Source organism: Tachysurus vachellii, chromosome 3, assembly GCF_030014155.1.
Source record: "Tachysurus vachellii isolate PV-2020 chromosome 3, HZAU_Pvac_v1, whole genome shotgun sequence".
Taxonomy (NCBI): domain Eukaryota; kingdom Metazoa; phylum Chordata; class Actinopteri; order Siluriformes; family Bagridae; genus Tachysurus; species Tachysurus vachellii.
In genome coordinates this window covers 25247779-25271985 of record NC_083462.1, presented here as the reverse complement: position 1 = coordinate 25271985, position 24207 = coordinate 25247779, and the positions used below count along the sequence as shown (strand labels likewise).

At 36.5% G+C, this 24207-nt stretch overlaps 5 protein-coding genes across 6 annotated transcripts; all 5 read right to left on the bottom strand.

Annotated features, from left to right (window-relative positions):
- Positions 1–3665: 3665 nt before the first annotated feature.
- Positions 3666–5137, bottom strand: LOC132843246 (trypsin-2-like). The gene is made up of 6 exons (XM_060866433.1): positions 5015–5137; positions 4783–4933; positions 4440–4690; positions 4077–4213; positions 3886–3987; positions 3666–3802 (listed from the first exon to the last, which is right to left on the bottom strand). The coding sequence occupies exons 1-6, from the start codon at positions 5052–5054 to the stop codon at positions 3755–3757; spliced, it is 729 nt and encodes a 242-aa protein (XP_060722416.1). The 5' UTR covers positions 5055–5137; the 3' UTR covers positions 3666–3754.
- Positions 5138–8002: 2865 nt separating this feature from the next.
- Positions 8003–9451, bottom strand: LOC132843250 (trypsin-2-like). Of its 2 annotated transcripts, none has more exons than XM_060866438.1 (6): positions 9360–9451; positions 9109–9262; positions 8776–9026; positions 8410–8534; positions 8219–8320; positions 8003–8115 (listed from the first exon to the last, which is right to left on the bottom strand). In XM_060866438.1, the coding sequence occupies exons 1-6, from the start codon at positions 9397–9399 to the stop codon at positions 8068–8070; spliced, it is 720 nt and encodes a 239-aa protein (XP_060722421.1). In that variant the 5' UTR covers positions 9400–9451; the 3' UTR covers positions 8003–8067. The 2 variants fall into 2 exon arrangements, with proteins under 2 accessions (XP_060722421.1, XP_060722422.1); XM_060866439.1 differs by having other exon boundaries at positions 9109–9259.
- A 1043-nt stretch (positions 9452–10494) lies between these two features.
- Positions 10495–12006, bottom strand: LOC132843248 (trypsin-2-like). The gene is made up of 6 exons (XM_060866436.1): positions 11911–12006; positions 11650–11800; positions 11312–11562; positions 10924–11060; positions 10725–10826; positions 10495–10617 (listed from the first exon to the last, which is right to left on the bottom strand). The coding sequence occupies exons 1-6, from the start codon at positions 11948–11950 to the stop codon at positions 10570–10572; spliced, it is 729 nt and encodes a 242-aa protein (XP_060722419.1). The 5' UTR covers positions 11951–12006; the 3' UTR covers positions 10495–10569.
- Positions 12007–14826: 2820 nt separating this feature from the next.
- LOC132843247 (trypsin-2-like) lies at positions 14827–16371 on the bottom strand. Its single transcript, XM_060866435.1, has 6 exons — positions 16261–16371; positions 16000–16150; positions 15662–15912; positions 15274–15410; positions 15059–15160; positions 14827–14951 (listed from the first exon to the last, which is right to left on the bottom strand). The coding sequence occupies exons 1-6, from the start codon at positions 16298–16300 to the stop codon at positions 14904–14906; spliced, it is 729 nt and encodes a 242-aa protein (XP_060722418.1). The 5' UTR covers positions 16301–16371; the 3' UTR covers positions 14827–14903.
- Positions 16372–19162: 2791 nt separating this feature from the next.
- On the bottom strand, positions 19163–20692 carry LOC132843249 (trypsin-2-like). Its single transcript, XM_060866437.1, has 6 exons — positions 20597–20692; positions 20336–20486; positions 19998–20248; positions 19610–19746; positions 19395–19496; positions 19163–19287 (listed from the first exon to the last, which is right to left on the bottom strand). Exons 1-6 carry the CDS (start codon positions 20634–20636, stop codon positions 19240–19242), a joined length of 729 nt encoding a protein of 242 aa, XP_060722420.1. The 5' UTR covers positions 20637–20692; the 3' UTR covers positions 19163–19239.
- Between the last annotated feature and the right edge of the window lie 3515 nt (positions 20693–24207).

Here is a 24207-nt window from a genome sequence, read left to right as displayed (position 1 = left end):
ATTGCTTAGAAAGCAAAGCACTATATAAATACACAAATGTATCAGATAATGAATAAAATAAATAAAGATCAAATAAGAGTTGCAGTAAATACATTGTGATAGATCATATCAAAGCCAATATTTGACAGTTATTTCTTTAACTAATGATTAATAATGCAGTAAACTGTCAGCATCAGTTATCTTTGTCAATACATTTTGTGAGATGAGTATATTTCTATCTAATGGCCAGGAGATGGAGATGTTTGGTATAGAATTTGGAGTCCATTAGCGAATGTTAAATGATGATCTTTATGCTGCATAGGAAAGAACTGAAGAATGTTACAACTTGTGGGGACCATAACAAATAGGACAAACTCATGCTGTGGGAACAACATCCTTGTGGGGACCGAAGTAGTGCACCATGCACATACACCTGATACCTGTGTGTTCGGCTGTGTGTTCACTAGCTCCCCTGAAATCTGGAACTGTTATAACACCATGGCTGGAAGAATTATTTTTTTATTTTTTATTTAAAATTTTTTTCTTTTGCACATTAAAAAGCAGGTGTGTTAGAACTAGATACTTTTTCAACAAGGTAAATTATAGATATTAATTGTATAATAATAAATACTTGCATAAACTTGATTATGTATTATTTTGCAGAATTAGAAATTATTTATTTTCAAAAAATCTAAGGGTGTCAACACACTTGCTTCAAACCTAACTTTAAGCACAACCCCTTTTTTGGGTTCGGCTGCCCAGATATTACACCCCCACCTCTTCACCTTCCACATCACTCACACAGATTCACCTACACTCACATACCAGAGTCCTGGCTGGGGTTTGAACCAGCAACCTTTCAACCCATAGGCAATGCTCACCCACATGAGCCACAGGTACTCACACCTGAGTTGCTGAGTAACAGGAAGTGTATCTTCTGGCACCAACAAACTCTTTCTGTGGATGTTCTTTTGCAAATTAAATTTTTTTTTTATTATTCATTTCTTATTCTTGGGGCTGATGAATACGGTTTGGGCTCTAGTTGTAGCGTAATTCTTAGCAATCCTTGCTGCTGTTTTTCACCTAAATGTATTTACTATAATCGTGGACACTGCTAATCATCTTTCTGGGCTTACCCTATATGTTGTCAGATTTTTTGACCTCTCCTATCAAAAAGTTTAGCTTATGTGTCAAATAGAGTGGCTTTACATACACAGTCATAATAAATGTAATATTTCATGGATGAAAGAGCAAAGTGTCAGGCAGGATCAGTTTATTTTATGCTAGCTTATAATCTCCATAACCTTGATTTTCCACTGGAAATCTGACAACAGGTGGTGTTCTTCTCACTCGCATCCTGTTTATGAGTCCATGTTGACCTCTTGTTTTGCAATGCAATATAATGTAATCCAAGACAGGTAAAATGTTTGAAATATGAAAAAAAAAAAACATATTTAACAACAATAGCTAAACACTAAGTAGTGTTTTTTTTATTTGGATTTTTATGCAGGATGCCCTTCCTGATGCAACCCTCCCATTTTTCTTTCGGGCTCGGGACCATCACTGAGAGTTATCCTGCCGCTAGACCACCTGGGGGCCCAGCTAAACACAGTGTGTTTGTGAGAAATTATATCAGGTTGTGTGCATATAGGAGACCATGAAAATGTTGGCAGGTTTTTACATACATGATAGGTGTATGTATTTTTTAACCTGATTGCTCTTTAGCACACGCGTAGTGTATGGGTGATTAACATGGAAAAAATCCAATACACTGTCCTTTACTAAGAAAGCAGTGTTTACTACATAACCTAACTAACTTTAAGCTCAATAATTATTTACAGTTGTGCTCAGAAGTTTGCATATCTTGGGAGAATTTGCAAGATGTGTACCATTTTTCAAGGTGAGTGAGAAGGCAAAACAAATTTATTTTTCATTTCTTATAGGACTTAAGTTGATATGTAAGGCATAACAGAAAATAACGAAATAATCTCTGTTCAAAACTTTGCACACCTTTAGTTTAATATCTCAGGTGGTACAGCTGCCCATTCTTCTTGCCTCCAGTTACTGTAAATGTCTTGATTGTCTTGCACAATCTGCACATTTGAGATCTCCCCAAAGAGGCTCAGTGATATTGAGGTCAGGAAACTGTGATGGTCACTCCAGAATTTTCAACTTTTTCTGCTGTAGCCAATGAAGAGTCAACCTTGCCTTATGCTTTGGATCATTGTCATGTTGAAACATCCAAGAGCATCCCATGTGCAGCTTTCCTGCTGTAGAATACAAATTGTCTGCTAGTATTTTCTGATCGCATGCTGCATTCATCTTGCCATCAATTCTATATCCCTGTGCCACTGGAGCTCAAACAGCCCCAAATTATAAGAGATCCACCAACATGCTTTACAGTGGGGATGGTTCTTTTCACCATAGGCCTTGTTGACTCCTCTTCAAGCATAGCGTTTATGGTTGTGACTATAAAGTTTAATTTTGGTCTCATCACTCCAAATAACTCTGCTCCAGAATCTGTGAGGCTTGTCTAGGTGCTGTCTGACATACTGAAGGCGGGCGTTTTTGAGGCATGGAGACAGTAACGGCTCTCTCCAGGCAACTCGACCATGCAGGTCATTTGTGTTGTCAAGTACCTCTTTATTGTGCTCCTTGAAAACATACCAATTTTTTCCAGAGCAGCCTGTATTTCTCTCGAAGTTGTTTGTGGGTTTTTCTTTGAGTCCCAAACAATTCTTTTGTGGGTGATATCTTTTTTGCTCTACCTGACTGTGACTGAGTATCAACAGAACCTCTCATTTCCCACCTCTTTATCAGAGTTTGAACAGTACTGAATGGCATTTTCAAGTGTTGAGATCTTTTATCTTTTTCCTGCTTTTGGGTTCCTCATGGTGCAGTATCCAGTCAGTGCATCACCTCATGAGCTCACTGACTATCTATGCGCAGACACTAATTACAATTACAATACAATACAGTTGTGGAAACTTCAGGGATATGTAAACTTTTGACCAGGGGTGTTTAAGAGATTTCAGTTATTATTTGGTTTAAAAAATGAGGCAAATTACTATTGGATAATTAATGACTACATGTGACCACAAAAAAATCTGTTGCATTATTAATCTTTTTTTTTTCCCCCTCAAATAAATGGCGATGTTTAACAATTTCTTTCCTGGTATGCAAACCTTTGAGCACAACTATATATATTTATTTATGAAATGAAATGAATGATTCATTTAAAAGTACTTTTACATATATGCATGCTATTGAATTAAGCTTAAAGTAAACATGGAAGTATTGTACCTCAATTAGACCTGCTTGTGTGGGGATAAAAGAAAATGCTGTTAAGTGAATCAGAGGAATAATTTTAACTGTGATGCTCCATTTTTGGAAAGTGGCTAAAACTACATCAAATGGAGTCATATCAACATAGCTTCTGGAAGTCCCATGGTTACTGTCACAAAACCCTTATATCCAAAGGTTAAAATAAGATTTCAAATTATTAAAGATATCTGGCCATCCAGGGTTTAAAAAAAAGTTGCATTATAACTATGAAAAGCATGAGCTAATGCAAGTAAGCTACTGGGTCATGCATCTGTTTATCATTATTAACAAGAGGATTATAGTGCATGAAAGTGGTTTAAAAAGAAGCTCAGTTTTCAAGTAAAGAGTCAAACAGGATAGTATTATTGCTTCAGGAAAAAATATTTATTTTAATATAATGATGGTAATTGATTTCACAGTATGTTTTTGCATTGTGTGGGCTGTGGTAGATTTAATTGCTGGCCATTGTCTGGGAAATCCAGGTTGTGAAAATGCAGACCTGGAGACAGTGAGACAATGGTTATAATAAAGACATTTTAGATTATGTTTGATCATATCACAACAGACAGCACTTGATTTTACCTTGGTATAGACACCAGGGTGATTCTTCTCAGCACATCCATAACCCCAAGACACAACACCTTGCAGTTCACCGTTGCACACCACAGGGCCACCAGAGTCACCCTGAATGAGGGACAGTTACCAATTTATGAGGCCCAAAATATAAATATTTTACCCTTTGCTTCTCACCTTACTCTTATATCTCATTTTACCTGGCAAGAGTCCTTGCCTCCCTCCAGGAAACCAGCACAGAACATGGAGTCAGTGATCATACCAGGGTAAGAGTTATTACAATCGCTGTAAGACAGAATAGGCACCTCCAGACACTGCAGCTTGTTACGATCAGCGGCTGCAAAGAGATAACCCAAATAAAAAAGCAGAATTAAAAAATAGCAGTCAAACAGGGCTTTTTTGTTCTCGTTCTTCATCTTGTTCAGTGGATCATACACTTACAATATTCTTAATGCATTTTAGGAAAGTCCTTTAACTCTCAAGTCCTATAACATAGTTTTCAGCATCAATTCCCACAAGTAAATAAATTGTCCTGGGTAGAATAAACTTGAATCTGTACTTACTGGAGCTCATGGTGTTTCCCCATCCAGAGACTATGCACCAGGTGCCTGCAGGGGGGCAGCTCTTGGGCAGTGCCACAGGCTGCACATAGCTGTTCAGGGTAGCGGGTTTACTCAGCTTGATGAGCATGATGTCATTGTTAATGTTCCAGGAGTCATAGTCAGGATTGGGGATGACCTTAGCAGAGGAGATGAACTGCTCAGTACCCTCTTTAACCTGGATGTTGTGCTCTCCCAAACGAACTTCCAAACGACTTGAGATGGGACAGAAATAATTTTATTTTGATAAGTTTAAAGATGTAATTTCTATAATTAATAACTTGTAATAAAATACAGTGTCACTTACGATTGGTAGCAGTGAGCAGCAGAAACAACCCAGTTCTGATTAATCAGAGAACCACCACAGAAGTGATAGCCAGCGTTCAGAGACACTTGCCAGGGCTGGGAGTTGGGTTTGCACTCATACCCTCCAACGATCTTGTCATCCTCCAGAGCAACTGCAAGCAGAAAATATCAGATTCTATTCAGCATGGTTGTCATATTATACTGCTCATGAGTTAAAAGAGGTTTATACTTACAACAAGCTCCAACAAGCAAAAGCAGGACCAGAGACCTCATGATGGCTGTTGATCACCTACGATGTGGATCTCAGTTCACACTCCTATTTATGTGTAATAGCAGTCCCATGTGGACCAATCAACAGTTAGTACTAAAAAATAATCTAAAGACTGATAAGTTTATTTGTAAATGAATAACTTTTGTTTTTTGGCAAAAATAACTCACTCACTCTCACTTCCACTAATCGTTCATGGTCATGGGGGCTCATAAGGCAATACTGTCTGAGTGCAACCCAAATTCAGGATTGAACTTTCCACTAATGTCCACCCCCAACCCCCCAAAATAATTAAATTAAATAATGGGAATTGCAAATTTTTTAGTTGTATTTGTCAAAATACGATCAATACTAAAATCCTGTTAAATTTAAAATTTGTGTATTAACTGTTTGTAAAGTAATTTTGAGAATGTGATGGCTGTTGTGGGGTATTCAAGTTAGCAAACTGCAAAAAAAAAAAAAATCATTATTTATTTAATTCAATTCATGTAATTCTGTAGTTTGCAGAACTACATACTATTGAAAATTTACCAGATTTTACAATGAATTGGATATCCAGGCTATTACACATATTATAACCTCAATGGAATTACATTAAAAATCATTTATATAATTAATTTATTGTGTAGGTTTTGTCACGCTTTAAAATTTAATACACAGAACAGCACATTGTGGAATGATTAATTTATTTTCCAGTTGTAGGTTTGATAATCTCTGTAACCCTCAGGGAGCTGGGAAGCAGACAATCTATTAACAGGTGAAGATTTTATAAATATTCTCATGCCTCTTGCTGTAAAAAAACAAACAAAAAAAACTCATGTTAATTGGAGTTTAATTTAAGAGTAGGTTTTGATCCAGAGTTAAATTTTGTATATATTATCCCATTCAAATAGCTGCTCATTACAGCTAGAGAGTGCAAGTTTAAGTGGAGGATGTGGTAGCTTAGTGGTTATGGTGTTGGAATACTGATCGGAAGGTCGTGTGCTTGAATCCTAGGTCCACCAAGCTGCTACTGCTGGAGCAAGGCCCTTAAACCCCAGTTATATAAAATGAGATAAAAAATCTGACAAATGCAGTATTGTGTTATGGATAATAAAACCATCTATTGCTATGTTTAAATGAAAACCTAAAGTTTCTTGAAGTGTTGGACTCCCCACATCAAAGCAGTTTTCAAACAACTCAAAACAGTAGTGGTATTTGGCTATTCAAGCTTTTTGTATACTGATGTTTCTGTAAAACATTATGTAAGACCTTTACTCTGAGTAAAGAGTTAAATTGTTTTTAAAAGCTTTATAAAGATTTTTTTTACATTGCATTATGTGGTGCTGTTCTACATTCTACATCAATGATCTAAGTGGCATGAATTTTTAATCTCTCTGAGGGCTTGAGGAGGCAGCCTTTCTTACAAATCTTAAAAGAAAGAAGCAGACTGGTGGCTGTGCCATTATTTTCAATGTACCCCTTCAAAGGAGCTGCAACCTCCAGCACCACCCATCTCAAGGGTCCTGCACCTCTGGGCAAACCTTCCTTCACATAGTCGTGTGACAGGCATAGTCTTTCATGGAGGGTTTCTGGTCTGGAAGCAGTTGGGTCTGGCTTGAACAACTAGAGCACGGAAAAAGACAGGGCCTGGAGCAGGGTGAGACTTGGGATTCGGGTGGCTTCTGTGGCCCATCATGAGAGCTAGGAGCACTGGAGCCATTCCAGGAGCATGGACACAGCCTGGGCCTGGAACAGTCTTCATTACAGAGGTCCAAGGCAAGCTCCTCCCATGCCAAGCTGCATGCCAAGGCTGATGTGGCAGCCACCCAAGCCTCCTTTGCTCACTCAAAAATTGGGTGGTTTGCCACCAAACATACAATGCTTATCTACACATCTAGATGCAAATATCAGGAAATGAAAACTGAAATGATATCATCTCATATTCATTATTTATTCTGAAACCCAAATTCTTCAGTGTATAGCAATGACAAAAGAATAGTCTTTCAGAAGGGAGTGGAAATCATTCATTCATTCATTCATTCATTCATTCATTCATTCATTCATTCATTCATTCATTCATTTTCTACCGCTTATCCGAACTACCTCGGGTCACGGGGAGCCTGTGCCTATCTCAGGCATCATCGGGCATCAAGGCAGGATACACCCTGGACGGAGTGCCAACCCATCGCAGGGCACACACACACACACGGAGTGTAAACCAACTTCATTGTAAACTACCGGAAGCAAACTTCAAAACTCTTAGAAAGTCATGTTAATATCTGTTTGCACCACAAGATGGCACCAAAAATTTTGATTTACTTGTAAAATTCAGAGTTCACTTTAATGCCACCCTCAGTAGCTGCATTCAGATGTAATTATACCACCCATCATGACCCACCACCCACCTTAGTACAAAAACAATATAGAGACTTATGATGGAAGCCACAGTGAGGCCAACAGTAATTTTAAAAATGTTCGGACAGAGTGGACTCAAAGTGACTACATTTAAATATGTTTTTGTTGTTGTCACCTGAGGTTATTTATTTGCTTATTACAGATGTTGACAAGGCCCACACAATTATTATTTAGCCATCCAAACATTCAAAGCACCCAAAGAGGGTGTACTTTCTTTTTCTTGGTGACTGTATATTTTATTGGCATAAGTATTCATAACTTCTACCTCTGAGAAAGTCTTGTTTTGCCATCTACCATTTTCAGTAAAGTACATTGTTTAAATTCATCACAATTAACTTTGCCTTTTGTCAGGGTTTTTTGGGATTCACCATAAGCAAACCAGCTGTGCTAAACACATATCCAGAATATTGATGTAAACTCATGAATATAACCCCAGCCAAACAAAGCCAACAAAGTGGCACCATATTCACAAAGTACTCACAGAAATGTAAAAAATAGTTTTTTGAGGCACAGGATTATATTATTTGATATTTATACAAGGAAGTCAAGCTGAATACAAAGTGAAACATGATCATTTTATTCCTTCATATTGTTCATTGTGTACAGGAGGCTGGGGCAAATTTAACTGTTGGCCATTGCTTGTGAAATCCAGCTGGTGAAAACACAAACCTGGAAGCAGAGTGAGAATTAACTAGATTATTCATGTAACAGAAATATTTGGTATACGGGTTGTGGATTATATCTGATTTTATCAGATGGTACTTGATTTTACCTTGACATATACACCAATGCAGTTCTTCTCATTGCATTTATAGTTCCAAGGCACAATACCCTGCAGCTCACCATTACACACCAGAGAGCCACCAGTGTCGCCCTGTATCATACAGGTAGAGCAATCAAGTTAAATTGATTATAAGGCCTTTAAAAAGAGATCATTTTTATGCTACAGTATTCTTATGTTACCCAGCAGTCCCTGCCTCCCTCCAGGAACCCAGCACAGAACATGTTATTGGTCTGGTAACAATATTTACAGTCCCAGTCAGAGAGAACAGGGACCTCTAGACACTGCAGCTTGGTGTGATAGGCAGCTATGCAAAGATAATACACACATGTTAGTATTAGAAAAGAGAAGTAAACTATCATATTATATATAATCTAATACATAATCTGAAAATCTATGTTCAAGCCACCAGTTAGAGGCTCTTGTAATATTTTCAAATATTGTTAATGCATTTAGGCATAAAAACATTTTTTCCTACCTTTAACATCATCTATCAATTTCCAAAGCAAACAAATTGCCCAGTTTTACTGAACTGGTTCCATACTCACTGGAGCTTCCATAATTTCCCCATCCAGAGACTGTGCACCAAGTGCCCACTACAGGACAGCTGTTAGGTAGCGCAATAGGCTGGACATAGTTATTCAAGGTTGCAGGTTGTCTCAGCTTGATGAGCATGATGTCACTGTCACCAGTCCAGGAGCTATAGTTGGGATGGCGGATTACTTTGGATGCGAAGATCACCTGCTCAGTACCCTCATTATTCTGAATGTGGGGCTTACCCAAACGAACCTCCAGACGACTAGAGATGGAATGGATCTTTAAGTTCAATAGGTGCATTTTGCATAAGGTATTATTAACTAATCACAAGATAAATCACTTACGATTTGTAGCAGTGAGCAGCAGACACAACCCAGTTCTGACTGATCAGAGAACCACTACAGAAGTGATAACCGACATTGAGAGATGCTTGCCAAGGTTTTGGGTAGGATGTACACCCCTCATACTCTTCAACAATCTTGTGAAGATGCAGAGCTACTGGATATTGGACACATGCTTGTATATCAAAATATATTCAGTATTGTTTCTGTCATATCATACAACCCAATGGTCTCTAGAAGAGCTGTATACTTACAACAAGCTCCCACAAGCAAAAGCAGTACCAGAGAGTTCATGATGGCTGTTGATCACCTATGATGCCGATCACAAATGACATTCCTACTTATGTGAACCAGCAGAACCATATGGACTATTTCCACAGTTGGTACCAAAAGATAATGAAAAGATTGTGATAAGTGATTTTGTAAATGAATAACTTGCTTTATACCAGAAATAACTGGGAAACAACTCTGACTAATGCAATGAGTTTGATGACTGTATGTCATAACAGGCATTTGAAAATGAAGTCAAAATCCTGAGACCCTCTTGTGGTGGCTTGAATATAATTTTAACATCCATACACATGTTAAAAAGATCCAAACTTAAATTTTAAATTACATCTCCACAAATTATTTTCAGAAATAGTATTCTGTATACTTGATAAATCCTCTATAGGAGTTATTTGATAAATAAAAAGAAATGGCTAGCAGGGTGAGATTTAGAGTTGGGTTACAAATAACAGTCAAACCTCACAAACGTGCATCAATGCTGCAACACAGACATAAGGGTCTTTCTGAGATTACAACTTAGTGAAGTTCAATTAAAACTCAGTATTCACATTTTTGAAATTCTCAAGCAAAGACATGTCTTGTTTTGCAGCCATCGGTTGTGTCAGGGTAGTGCCCTTGACTGTAATCCCTTATATTTGAAATAGTTTAATTCATTTTTCTGCTATTAAATGCAATTGTATATGTGTTTGCAGTGTCCTACTGTGATGAACAAAAGAGCAGATAACTGTCATCATTTCAGAGGAATAGAAAATACAGCACCATCCAACAAACTAGCACCAATACAGTATATAAACACCTGAGAATTATTTCAAGGAACATGTTTTTGTAAATGTGTTTTTCAGGGTAGAAATTTCAAAGTATAGGAATACAGCAATTTCATTCATTTTCCATTCATTCATTCAAGTTTGGTGACTAAGTCGTATAAGAAATTTTATTTTAATATAATCTCAGATTTTAGAGTAGATTTTTCATTAAGGATTTTTCATTTTCATTAACCCAAGCGAAATATTTCAGGAGAAATGTGTTAAAAGTTTCCCAGGTCTGGGATTATAGTGATTTGTTTCAATCAAGTTTCCTGAATGATGAGTCATATAAGAAAACTTTATTCGTATATATTTATTTATTTGAATATCTCAGATGTTGGATTTTACAGATATTGCATTGAGGAATGAAGATTTAATTGCTGGCCATTGTATCAGAAATCCAGCTGGTGAAAATGCAGACCTAGAAGCAGAGAGAGAAGATTGATTTAACAGAAACCTCTGATATACATAATGAACATACATCTTATACATATCTGATCACACTGCAACAGACACCATTGATTTTACCTTGCAATAGACACCAGGGCGATTCTTCTCAGCACAGCCATAACCCCAAGACACAATACCTTGCAGCTCACCGTTACACACCACAGGGCCACCAGAGTCACCCTGATTTAAAAATAAAATATATTTTTATTGTTTGAAAAGGCTTTAAAAAGCCTTGTTCTAATAGAGATTATCATAGTGAAGTAGTATTGCTTTTTACCTGGCAAGAATCCTTGCCTCCCTCCAGGAAACCAGCACAGAACATGGAGTCAGTGATCATACCAGGGTAAGAGTTATTACAATCCTTGTCAGAGATAATAGGGACCTCCAGACACTGCAGCTTGTTGCTATCAGCAGCTGCAAAAAGTTGCCAAAGTGAGGTAACATAAGTAAAGAGCAGTCAACAGCAGCATCTTATTTACAATACAAAACACAAATCTGAGGCAAATGTAGTTCTAAATAATTGCCTTCAGAGCAATGAAAAGCAGTCAATGTTGTCACATCTTAAGGCATTTTAGCCATAAATCTCCTATTTCTTTGCACTTTTAAACTGCATTTTAACATCATCTCCCTCATTTTCACAAATGCTGATCAAAGTATATACTCACTGGAGCTCATGGTGTTTCCCCATCCAGAGACTATGCACCTGGTGCCTGCAGGGGGGCAGCTCTTGGGCAGTGCCACAGGCTGCACATAGCTGTTCAGGGTAGCAGGTTGACTCAGCTTGATGAGCATGATGTCATTGTCAATGTTCCAGGAGTTATAGTTGGGATTGCGGATGACCTTAGCAGAGGAGATGAACTGCTCAGTACCCTCTTTAACCTGGATGTGGTGCTCACCCAAACGAACTTCCACACGACTAGAGATGGGATGGAAATAGTTCTAAGTTTAACAGTTATTTATTCCATAATTAATAACGTTTGTAATCTAAAGATAAATCACTTACGATTTGTAGCAGTGAGCAGCAGATACAACCCAGTTCTGATTAATCAGAGAACCACCACAGAAGTGATAGCCGGCATTCAGAGACACTTGCCAGGGCTGGGAGTTGGGTTTGCACTCATACCCTCCAACGATCTTGTCATCCTCCAGAGCAACTGCATATAAAATTATAAAAAGAAATCATATTACATTTCAGAATATATTATTATGGTTTTCTGTCAATTCATACTGTTGCGGAGTAAAAATACAGTAGGTTTAAACTTACAACAAGCTCCTACAAGCAAAAGCAGGACCAGAGACCTCATGATGGTTGTTGATCAACTATGATGGGGATCTCACTTCACACTCCTATTTATGTGAAATAGCAGTCCCATATGGACCAATCAACAGTCGGTACTAAAAAATAATCTAAAGTCTGATAAGTGACTCTGTCAATCAGTGACTTAGTTTTTGCGAAAATTTAATGACACGCAACACTCAGCGTTTTTTTATTTCATAGTTTCAATCACTTAATTGAAATTAAATTATTTATCACTTTTTTCATTAATGTAAAAGGTTAATTTTTCTATTTTGTCTCCATCTTCATGGTTGAATGTAGCTATTCCATGCTGTGAAAATCCAGTGCAATCAATACCCTTAAATCCAAACTAAATTTAGAACAGAAGATTTTTTTACTGGGTTTATCATTTGGGTCAGACTTAAATGGAAATGACATTAAAAGTAAAGTTCTTTTGTACATAATTAATTATGAATAACAATCATGTTTTGTTTAATTAAATGTTTTGCCATACAATATGTCATTCATATTGTAAATTATTAAAGAGAACAGCCAGTATGCAATGGGTTAATTATTTATCAGTTTTGATAGTCTATAATTTCTTTAACTTGAAGCACGTTTTCTGCTAAAAGCCTATCAGTCACTTAACAGCTGAAAATTTCATACATGTTCTCACACTTCCTCCACACATACCTGATATGTACTTTATAGCTATGGTTTTAAAGCCAACGGCAAATAAAGGAATAAATTAGCTACCATATATTTGATGACATTGTATGCAAATTTCTGAATAACCTTAGTGGTTAAGTACACCATGTTGTTTATTAAATCATTAATAAGATTCAAGATGAATCCCGGCAGACATGTGCCAGCTCCCTAACCATTGGCAAAGTGATATTTTTATAAAATGCTTCTTTCACAATTGTGATGTCTCAGGTAAGGTTTCCTTCTGATGACTCTTCCATGCAGATAATGTTTCAAAATCTTTCTGCCGTTCCTTTTTTTTTTTCTGTTTTGCCTTTCTGCCAAGCACATGGGCAATTCTATATGAAGGTTTTCCTGGTGTTCCTGACCTTGCATGATTTCCAAAGTTCTCTTTAACTGCTGTCCATTCATGATCTTTCAGACAGTGGAAATTAATAGTAGGAAGCAGTGTAATATGTTTTTTAATAGCCTCTGATATATTCATCCTCTACTTTGTAGGAATTTAATTTGCAGGTTGATATATAAAATTGTTAGAAGATTATTTTAATTTTAAATGAATTACATCATTTTGCCTGACAGCATCATTTTTAATCTCTGTTTGTTTGCTTGTCAAATTGTGTTGGATCAGAATATGATCAAAATTACAATATTTTATACAAACAGTACAAGAACTTTTCCTGGTTTTAAATATTTACACAATATACACTATGCAATTATGGAATATTCTTCCTTCTTCTCCTAATTCTCCCCCCACTTCTACTACTAACAACAACAATAACAATATAATAAAAGTTTCACTTATTTATTTATAAAAGTACTGTATGAGCTAGCTGGTTAATTACTGAACTAAATGCCATGTTTTAGGAAACAGGAATAATAATTATTGGGCCTTACAAATTATATTTCCCTATGGTGTTTTTTTTTACTTTTGTATCTGAATCACCCCATTGTACAGTGTGTTTTTTTTTAGTATTAATTTATTTTAATCAATGAATGAGACATACATCTGCCTTTACTTATACCTAAGATGTCATGACTAAAAATTAGTGTAAAGATGCTTTTAACATATGGCTGCAGCATTCCTACAATGTCAAGTTCAATTTCAAATTCGATCTTCAGGTCACTTTATTATAATAACATTTATAGTTATGCCATTTAGCTCACAGGATTACTCTGTGCAACTTACAGAAGTGCTTTATTAAAATGTACCTCTCTGTTTGGTGGACAACTTTGACTAGAGACTCCACTCTGATATTCACATGCAAATCAGTGACAGAGTTCAAATATTGTTCGTTTTTATTTCTGCTGTGTTAACTCTTTGTTCTGTTAAACATTTGCTGTTGTTTTTGAAAAATATAATATGCTGAGACTTTTTTTACTTGCACATACTGGTCAGACATTACTGTCTGATGGAATTAAGGGGTTATGGAGCCATTACTCAGGTCATCAGCTTGCAGTACAACTGAGGCTGACTGTCAGTTTTTTTATTCTGAATAATTGTTCATCAGTCTAGGTGCAATGATGTGTTGCAGTCGGAGACTGGCACTCCGGGTGACACAGGTAGCCATCCTGTCAATACCCTTGCCCACAGCTGACTAATGTGTTGGGGAATTTGAACTTCTATGTGTTATATTGTTTCTGTAACAATTCTGTCATTATTCATACCACATTTTTAATGCTTGAGGGAACTAACTGCATTTTTATTTAATTTGATTTGATTTTTTTAAAAGGTGTTAACAACAGACATGTTGGAACAATCAAGCATTGCCTGATGTCCTGACCAGCCTCTCTCTGAACTGATAATATAAACAATGTATTTGGAATCAAGAAGGTCAAATGCAAAGATACAGAATATAGGCAGATTGCAAAATGTTGAATAACTAGTAATGAGCGAAGAGGAAAGGGGAGTATTTGAAATTTCTCATTAACATGAAATTGTATTCTTTTTTTAAAATGGTGAGTGAGAGAAAAAAAATAATTTTTATTTTGAAGGTTGCAGCTATAAAATACCATTATAACTGTGCTAACTGTTTCACTGTGATGACAAAAATACAGCACCAGCAAACAAACTAGCACCTGCATACAGTATACAGTATAAACCCAAGACAACAGAAAATGTGTTTTTCATGGTAGTGATTTCCAGGTCAAGGATTAAAGTGTTTTGTTTTTCAAAGACAATCAAGTTTTCTGAATCATGAGTCATATAAGAAAGCTTTATTTCTTATTTTATATCTCAGATGTTGGATTTTACAGATATTGCATTGAGGAATGAAGATTTAATTGCTGGCCATTGTATCAGAAATCCAGCTGGTGAAAATGCAGACCTAGAAGCAGAGAGAGAAGATTGATTTAACAGAAACCTCTGATATATATAATGAACATACATCTTATACATATCTGATCACACTGCAACAGACACCATTGATTTTACCTTGCAATAGACACCAGGGCGATTCTTCTCAGCACAGCCATAACCCCAAGACACAATACCTTGCAGCTCACCGTTGCACACCACAGGGCCACCAGAGTCACCCTGATTAAAAAAGAAAATATATTTTTATTGTTTGAAAAGGCTTTAAAAAGTAAATATAGTAGGTTTGCTTGTTCTAATAGAGATTATCATAGTGAAGTAGTATTGCTTTTTACCTGGCAAGAATCCTTGCCTCCCTCCAGGAAACCAGCACAGAACATGGAGTCAGTGATCATACCAGGGTAAGAGTTATTACAATCCTTGTCAGAGATAATAGGGACCTCCAGACACTGCAGCTTGTTGCTATCAGCAGCTGCAAAAAGTTGCCAAAGTGAGGTAACATAAGTAAAGAGCAGTCAACAGCAGCATCTTATTTACAATATAAAACACAAATCTGAGGCAAATGTAGTTCTAAATAATTGCCTTCAGAGCAATGAAAAGCAGTCAATGTTGTCACATCTTAAGGCATTTTAGCCATAAATCTCCTATTTCTTTGCACTTTTAAACTGCATTTTAACATCATCTCCCTCATTTTCACAAATGCTGATCAAAGTATATACTTACTGGAGCTCATGGTGTTTCCCCATCCAGAGACTATGCACCTGGTGCCTGCAGGGGGGCAGCTCTTGGGCAGTGCCACAGGCTGCACATAGCTGTTCAGGGTAGCAGGTTGACTCAGCTTGATGAGCATGATGTCATTGTCAATGTTCCAGGAGTTATAGTTGGGATTGCGGATGACCTTAGCAGAGGAGATGAACTGCTCAGTACCCTCTTTAACCTGGATGTGGTGCTCACCCAAACGAACTTCCACACGACTAGAGATGGGATGGAAATAGTTCTAAGTTTAACAGTTATTTATTCCATAATTAATAACTTTTGTAATCTAAAGATAAATCACTTACGATTTGTAGCAGTGAGCAGCAGATACAACCCAGTTCTGATTAATCAGAGAACCACCACAGAAGTGATAGCCAGCATTCAGAGACACTTGCCAGGGCTGGGAGTTGGGTTTGCACTCATACCCTCCAACGATCTTGTCATCCTCCAGAGCAACTGCATATAAAATTATAAAAAGAAATCATATTACATTTCAGAATATATTATTATGGTTTTCTGTCAATTCATACTGTTGCGGAGTAAAAATACAGTAGGTTTAAACTTACAACAAGCTCCTACAAGCAAAAGCAGGACCAGAGACCTCATGATGGTTGTTGATCAACTATGATGGGGATCTCACTTCACACTCCTATTTATGTGAAATAGCAGTCCCATATGGACCAATCAACAGTCGGTACTAAAAAATAATCTAAAGTCTGATAAGTGACTCTGTCAATCAGTGACTTAGTTTTTGCGAAAATTTAATGACACGCAACACTCAGCGTTTTTTTATTTCATAGTTTCAATCACTTAATTGAAATTAAATTATTTATCACTTTTTTTCATTAATGTAAATGGTTCATTTTCTATTTTCTTCATGGTTGAATGTTGCTGTGAAAATCCAGTGCAATCAATACCCTTAAATCCAAATTAAATTTAGAACAGAAGATTTTTTTACTGGGTTTATCATTTGGGTCAGACTTAAATGGAAATGACATTAAAAGTAAAGTTCTTTTGTACATAATTAATTATGAATAACAATCATGTTTTGTTTAATTAAATGTTTTGCCATATAATATGTCATTCATATTGTAAATTATTAAAGAGAACAGCCAGTATGCAATGGGTTAATTATTTATCAGTTTTGATAGTCTATAATTTCTTTAACTTGAAGCACGTTTTCTGCTAAAAGCCTATCAGTCACTTAACAGCTGAAAATTTCATACATGTTCTCACACTTCCTCCACACATACCTGATATGTACTTTATAGCTATGGTTTTAAAGCCAACGGCAAATAAAGGAATAAATTAGCTACCATATATTTGATGACATTGTATGCAAATTTCTGAATAACCTTAGTGGTTAAGTACACCATGTTGTTTATTAAATCATTAATAAGATTCAAGACGAATCCCGGCAGACATGTGGCAGCTCCCTAATCATTGGCAAAGTGATATTTTTATAAAATGCTTCTTTCACAATTGTGATGTCTCAGGTAAGGTTTCCTTCTGATGACTCTTCCATGCAGATAATGTTTCAAAATCTTTCTGCCGTTCCTTTTTTTTTCTTTTCTGTTTTGCCTTTCTGCCAAGCACATGGGCAATTCTATATGAAGGTTTTCCTGGTGTTCCTGACCTTGCATGATTTCCAAAGTTCTCTTTAACTGCTGTCCATTCATGATCTTTCAGACAGTGGAAATTAATAGTAGGAAGCAGTGTAATATGTTTTTTAATAGCCTCTGATATATTCATCCTCTACTTTGTAGGAATTTAATTTGCAGGTTGATATATAAAATTGTTAGAAGATTATTTTAATTTTAAATGAATTACATCATTTTGCCTGACAGCATCATTTTTAATCTCTGTTTGTTTGCTTGTCAAATTGTGTTGGATCAGAATATGATCAAAATTACAATATTTTATACAAACAGTACAAGAACTTTTCCTGGTTTTAAATATTTACACAATATACACTATGCAATTATGGAATATTTTTCCTTCTTCTCCTAATTCTCCCCCCACCTCTACTACTAACAACAACAATAACAATATAATAAAAGTTTCACTTATTTATTTATAAAAGTACTGTATGAGCTAGCTGGTTAATTACTGAACTAAATGCCATGTTTTAGGAAACAGGAATAATAATTATTGGGCCTTACAAATTATATTTCCCTATGGTGTTTTTTTTTACTTTTGTATCTGAATCACCCCATTGTACAGTGTGTTTTTTTTTTAGTATTAATTTATTTTAATCAATGAATGAGACATACATCTGCCTTTACTTATACCTAAGATGTCATGACTAAAAATTAGTGTAAAGATGCTTTTAACATATGGCTGCAGCATTCCTACAATGTCAAGTTCAATTTCAAATTCGATCTTCAGGTCACTTTATTATAATAACATTTATAGTTATGCCATTTAGCTCACAGGATTACTCTGTGCAACTTACAGAAGTGCTTTATTAAAATGTACCTCTCTGTTTGGTGGACAACTTTGACTAGAGACTCCACTCTGATATTCACATGCAAATCAGTGACAGAGTTCAAATATTGTTCGTTTTTATTTCTGCTGTGTTAACTCTTTGTTCTGTTAAACTTTTGCTGTTGTTTTTGAAAAATATAATATGCTGAGACTTTTTTTACTTGCACATACTGGTCAGACATTACTGTCTGATGGAATTAAGGGGTTATGGAGCCATTACTCAGGTCATCAGCTTGCAGTACAACTGAGGCTGACTGTCAGTTTTTTTATTCTGAATAATTGTTCATCAGTCTAGGTGCAATGATGTGTTGCAGTCGGAGACTGGCACTCCGGGTGACACAGGTAGCCATCCTGTCAATACCCTTGCCCACAGCTGACTAATGTGTTGGGGAATTTGAACTTCTATGTGTTATATTGTTTCTGTAACAATTCTGTCATTATTCATACCACATTTTTAATGCTTGAGGGAACTAACTGCATTTTTATTTAATTTGATTTGATTTTTTTAAAAGGTGTTAACAACAGACATGATGGAACAATCAAGCATTGCCTGATGTCCTGACCAGCCTCTCTCTGAACTGATAATATAAACAATGTATTTGGAATCAAGAAGGTCAAATGCAAAGATACAGAATATAGGCAGATTGCAAAATGTTGAATAACTAGTAATGAGCGAAGAGGAAAGGGGAGTATTTGAAATTTCTCATTAACATGAAATTGTATTCTTTTTTTAAAATGGTGAGTGAGAGAAAAAAAATAATTTTTATTTTGAAGGTTGCAGCTATAAAATACCATTATAACTGTGCTAACTGTTTCACTGTGATGACAAAAATACAGCACCAGCAAACAAACTAGCACCTGCATACAGTATACAGTATAAACCCAAGACAACAGAAAATGTGTTTTTCATGGTAGTGATTTCCAGGTCAAGGATTAAAGTGTTTTGTTTTTCAAAGACAATCAAGTTTTCTGAATCATGAGTCATATAAGAAAGCTTTATTTCTTATTTTATATCTCAGATGTTGGATTTTACAGATATTGCATTGAGGAATGAAGATTTAATTGCTGGCCATTGTATCAGAAATCCAGCTAGTGAAAATGCAGACCTAGAAGCAGAGAGAGAAGATTGATTTAACAGAAACCTCTGATATATATAATGAACATACATCTTATACATATCTGATCACACTGCAACAGACACCATTGATTTTACCTTGCAATAGACACCAGGGCGATTCTTCTCAGCACAGCCATAACCCCAAGACACAATACCTTGCAGCTCACCGTTGCACACCACAGGGCCACCAGAGTCACCCTGATTAAAAAAGAAAATATATTTTTATTGTTTGAAAAGGCTTTAAAAAGTAAATATAGTAGGTTTGCTTGTTCTAATAGAGATTATCATAGTGAAGTAGTATTGCTTTTTACCTGGCAAGAATCCTTGCCTCCCTCCAGGAAACCAGCACAGAACATGGAGTCAGTGATCATACCAGGGTAAGAGTTATCACAATCCTTGTCAGAGATAATAGGCACCTCCAGACACTGCAGCTTGTTGCTATCAGCAGCTGCAAAAAGTTGCCAAAGTGAGTTAACATAAGTAAAGAGCAGTCAACAGCAGCATTTTATTTACAATATAAAACACAAATCTGAGGCAAATGTAGTTCTAAATAATTGCCTTCAGAGCAATGAAAAGCAGTCAATGTTGTCACATCTTAAGGCATTTTAGCCATAAATCTCCTATTTCTTTGCACTTTTAAACTGCATTTTAACATCATCTCCCTCATTTTCACAAATGCTGATCAAAGTATATACTCACTGGAGCTCATGGTGTTTCCCCATCCAGAGACTATGCACCTGGTGCCTGCAGGGGGGCAGCTCTTGGGCAGTGCCACAGGCTGCACATAGCTGTTCAGGGTAGCAGGTTGACTCAGCTTGATGAGCATGATGTCATTGTCAATGTTCCAGGAGTTATAGTTGGGATTGCGGATGACCTTAGCAGAGGAGATGAACTGCTCAGTACCCTCTTTAACCTGGATGTGGTGCTCACCCAAACGAACTTCCACACGACTAGAGATGGGATGGAAATAGTTCTAAGTTTAACAGTTGTTTTTTCCATAATTAATAACGTTTGTAATCTAAAGATAAATCACTTACGATTTGTAGCAGTGAGCAGCAGATACAACCCAGTTCTGATTAATCAGAGAACCACCACAGAAGTGATAGCCGGCATTCAGAGACACTTGCCAGGGCTGGGAGTTGGGTTTGCACTCATACCCTCCAACGATCTTGTCATCCTCCAGAGCAACTGCATATAAAATTATAAAAAGAAATCATATTACATTTCAGAATATATTATTATGGTTTTCTGTCAATTCATACTGTTGCGGAGTAAAAATACAGTAGGTTTAAACTTACAACAAGCTCCTACAAGCAAAAGCAGGACCAGAGACCTCATGATGGTTGTTGATCAACTATGATGGGGATCTCACTTCACACTCCTATTTATGTGAAATAGCAGTCCCATATGGACCAATCAACAGTCGGTACTAAAAAATACAGTAATCTAAAGTTTGATAAGTGACTCTGTCAATCAGTGACTTAGTTTTTGCGAAAATATACTGGGAAAGTTTACACAACACTCAGCATTTTTTAATTCATAGTTTCAGTAATTTATAATTAAATAATTGATAACTTAAATTATTGATTTAATTCAATTTTGCTGTTTTCTTCAAAAATGTAAATGCTTAATTTCTCCAATTTTATGGCTAATATAGCTATTTCACATAGTAAATGTTTTGCTTTAATGTTTTGCCATACAATATACAATATAATATATGAATACATGGTAATTTGTTGAAGAGAACACAGCATGTAATGGTTCAATTATTTATCAGTTTTGATAGTCTATAATTTCTTTAACTTGAATAATTTTCCTGCTAAAAGCCTATCAGTCACTTAACAGCTGAAGATTTCATACATGTTCTCACACTTCCTCCACACATACCTGATATGTACTTCATAGCTATGGTTTTAAAGCCAACAGCAAATAAAGAAATAAATTAGCTACCATATATCTGACTTGCCATATTTTATGCAAACTTCTCAATAACCTACAATGTTGTTTATTAAATCATTAATAAGATGCAGGAGGCATCCCAGCAGACATGTGCTCACTTCCTTACCATTGGCAAAGTGATATTTTTACAAAATGCTTATTTCACTATTGTGATGTCTCAGGTAAGGTTCCATTCTGATGACTCTTCTATGGAGATAATGTATGCCAAATCTTCCGTAAGTTCTTTTTTTGCTTTGCCTTTTGCCAATGATACAGGCAAATCTACACAGAGGCTTTCCTGCTGTTCCCAACCTTGCTTGACATCCAAAGTTCTTTTTAACTGTAAATAAAGAAATTATTTAGCTAACATATATCTGGTCAGGCAGGTAAATACAAATTTGTTAATAGAATTTGATGAATAAGCTAGCATAGCTTATTCATGCACATAGTTCAGTAAATCACAATTAAGATTCAGGAGGAATCCCAGCAAATGCCAGCTGTGGACATGTTTCATCAATGCTTTATTGACTGCTTATTTATTTCTACAATAATGTGGTAGATTAGATGCTACTGGAGAAGTGGACGCTCAGTGGTCAGGGATCTTAAGGATCAGATGGATAGCAGGTCAAATTCTAGCATCCTGGCTTCTTAACCTCGGGCTCTATACCAGTGGAAGAGGCATAGCATCTAATATCTTGTGTAGAATTCTGGCCACATAATAATCATACTACCTAAAACATCCACAACCGATTCTGTATCACCTTAGCATCCAGACCTCTGTCTGAACCTGTAAGAAGGTCTAATTTCTCATATCTTCAAGAGTTTAATTGGTTAATTACGCAGAAGCCGAACAATGAATATTTTTCCCCAGATGCTGCTCTGGTGTGGATTTCTTTTGTCCTAGGCTGCTTTAAGGGGGGGAGTTTGAGATGGTCAGGAGAAGCTACATGGCAAACATTATCCCTACAGGAAACAGAAGCAGAATGTACACTTTAACACTGTAGACAAAAAGGACAAGGAATCCATGATGTGTTTAACCTCAGAACAGCAGACACATTCTTGTTACAGTGAAATAGACATAGACCATGACTCGATGAAGTCAGCAAAAGGGGTATTCCTGGGAGAGATGGGCACCACAGTCACCTACCTCTCCATAAGGGCAGCGTTGGGCATATGGACACCCAAACTGCTAAAATCAATGGTGGGCTACATGGATCTCAGGTTTACTTATCTGACTAGCTGTGAATCTGTCTCACGTTTGTTAAAAAATGTCTAATAAATTCATGTTAGTTTTCACTTATGCCATAAGATGGCACCAAACACACATTTTTATTATGATAATTCTACTGGGGTCCAATGCAATTATCTCTATCTGTACTGTATGTTTTCAGAGTGAGTATTCATCCATACATAACATTTTTCCCTTTTTGTTTCCTTTAAATATGTGGACTGGGGAAACATACCAAACCAAAGTGCAAACAAAGCAAGTGTGCCCAATTTCTTTGTATGCTGTAGCATACAGCTTCCTTTCACTGGAACTAAGAGGTTTGTTTACCACTGTCCTTGTGTAGAAGCCAGTCTCTTTTCAGCTTCAGATTCACAAGTGATGATCACATGTTCGTCCTTTTGCAATAAAATTCATTCTGCCCAATCTACCCAAACAATGTCTCCTGTGCCACTGGCTCACGCTGCTAAAATGCTGGAGCTAAAATTCTACAATGAACAATTAACCCTTGACTCACTCAGCTACCTGCTGATTCTCGACCACCTGGCTGGTCTCGACGATCTGGCACCTCCCTGCAATAAGAGAGCTCCTCCAGAAATCAGTACCACTGTGGAGCCCATGCAGCTCAGCTCAGTGAAAAAATGAGAGATGCATTAAAGGCATCTTTGCTGCTTTTACTGTGACCAAGCTGATCACTACATATGGAAGTGCCCACTCCTCTCCAAGACCAGTGCCACCATCAGGGTCTTGGCAGTGAGGTCGTTTAATTAGGGGAGGCGTCAACACTCATGGTACTCAACCACTCTGCAAACTGGGGCACTTTACCATGAGTAGAGAACCACACAGCATGCAACACTCCCTCCAAATACCAGAAATTGAGGGAGGTCTGAAAAAACTCCATGGTACAGTGTGTGGGTGTTTTTTTAATTTTTTAATAGTTTTTGTTTGTATTATCAATTTACTGAGAATTACATTTACCTCTATCAATACCTTAATGTACAAAACATGTAAGAATGACTGTAAAGTATTTTTAAACCTAGTATGGCAGCATTACTGCCATCTGCAGGTAAATGAATTACATTCACTTTTGTTTGTCATTTTGCTGATACCCTTTATCCAGAACTACCTATGGAAGTGCTTTTATTAAAAAAAAAAAAAAAAAAAAAAATTATTATTATTATTATTTTTTTTTTCTGTATGCACATTTGACTAGGGACTCCAGTCTGATATTCACATACAAATATTGAGAGATAAAATATTCACTAGTATATTTTCATTTCTTGCTCTTTTGTTTTTCCTACCATGCATTCTCGTTGTTCCCTTTGCTTACTCTAACAAATTTTATTAGAATTTCAAGAAAATATATATATACTGTATAATGAGATGTTTTCTTTTCCTCTTGTGCATACTGTGTAGTCATTATTTTTGCAATTGTTTGGGTTGTTCCAGGGAATTTTGAACGTTAAACATGGGGTGTCCCATTAAAATTCACTTTGGGAGTGTGTTCTCATTAACTGACCTGAAACCACTCGTAAACTTGGCTGTTTCTCATGTGGCATTCCATCCGTCTCACTTTCTCATTTTAGCAACAAAAGGTGACTCAGGCTTTCCACCATCGAATCAGCCTGTCCAGTCACAAAAATGACTCTAACCATGTGAACTCCTTGTAAAAGCTGCCAAGCATTACAGCAGAAGAAAGAGAAGTGCATTTACTCAATATTTACTGTTTCTCACATGAAACAGCAC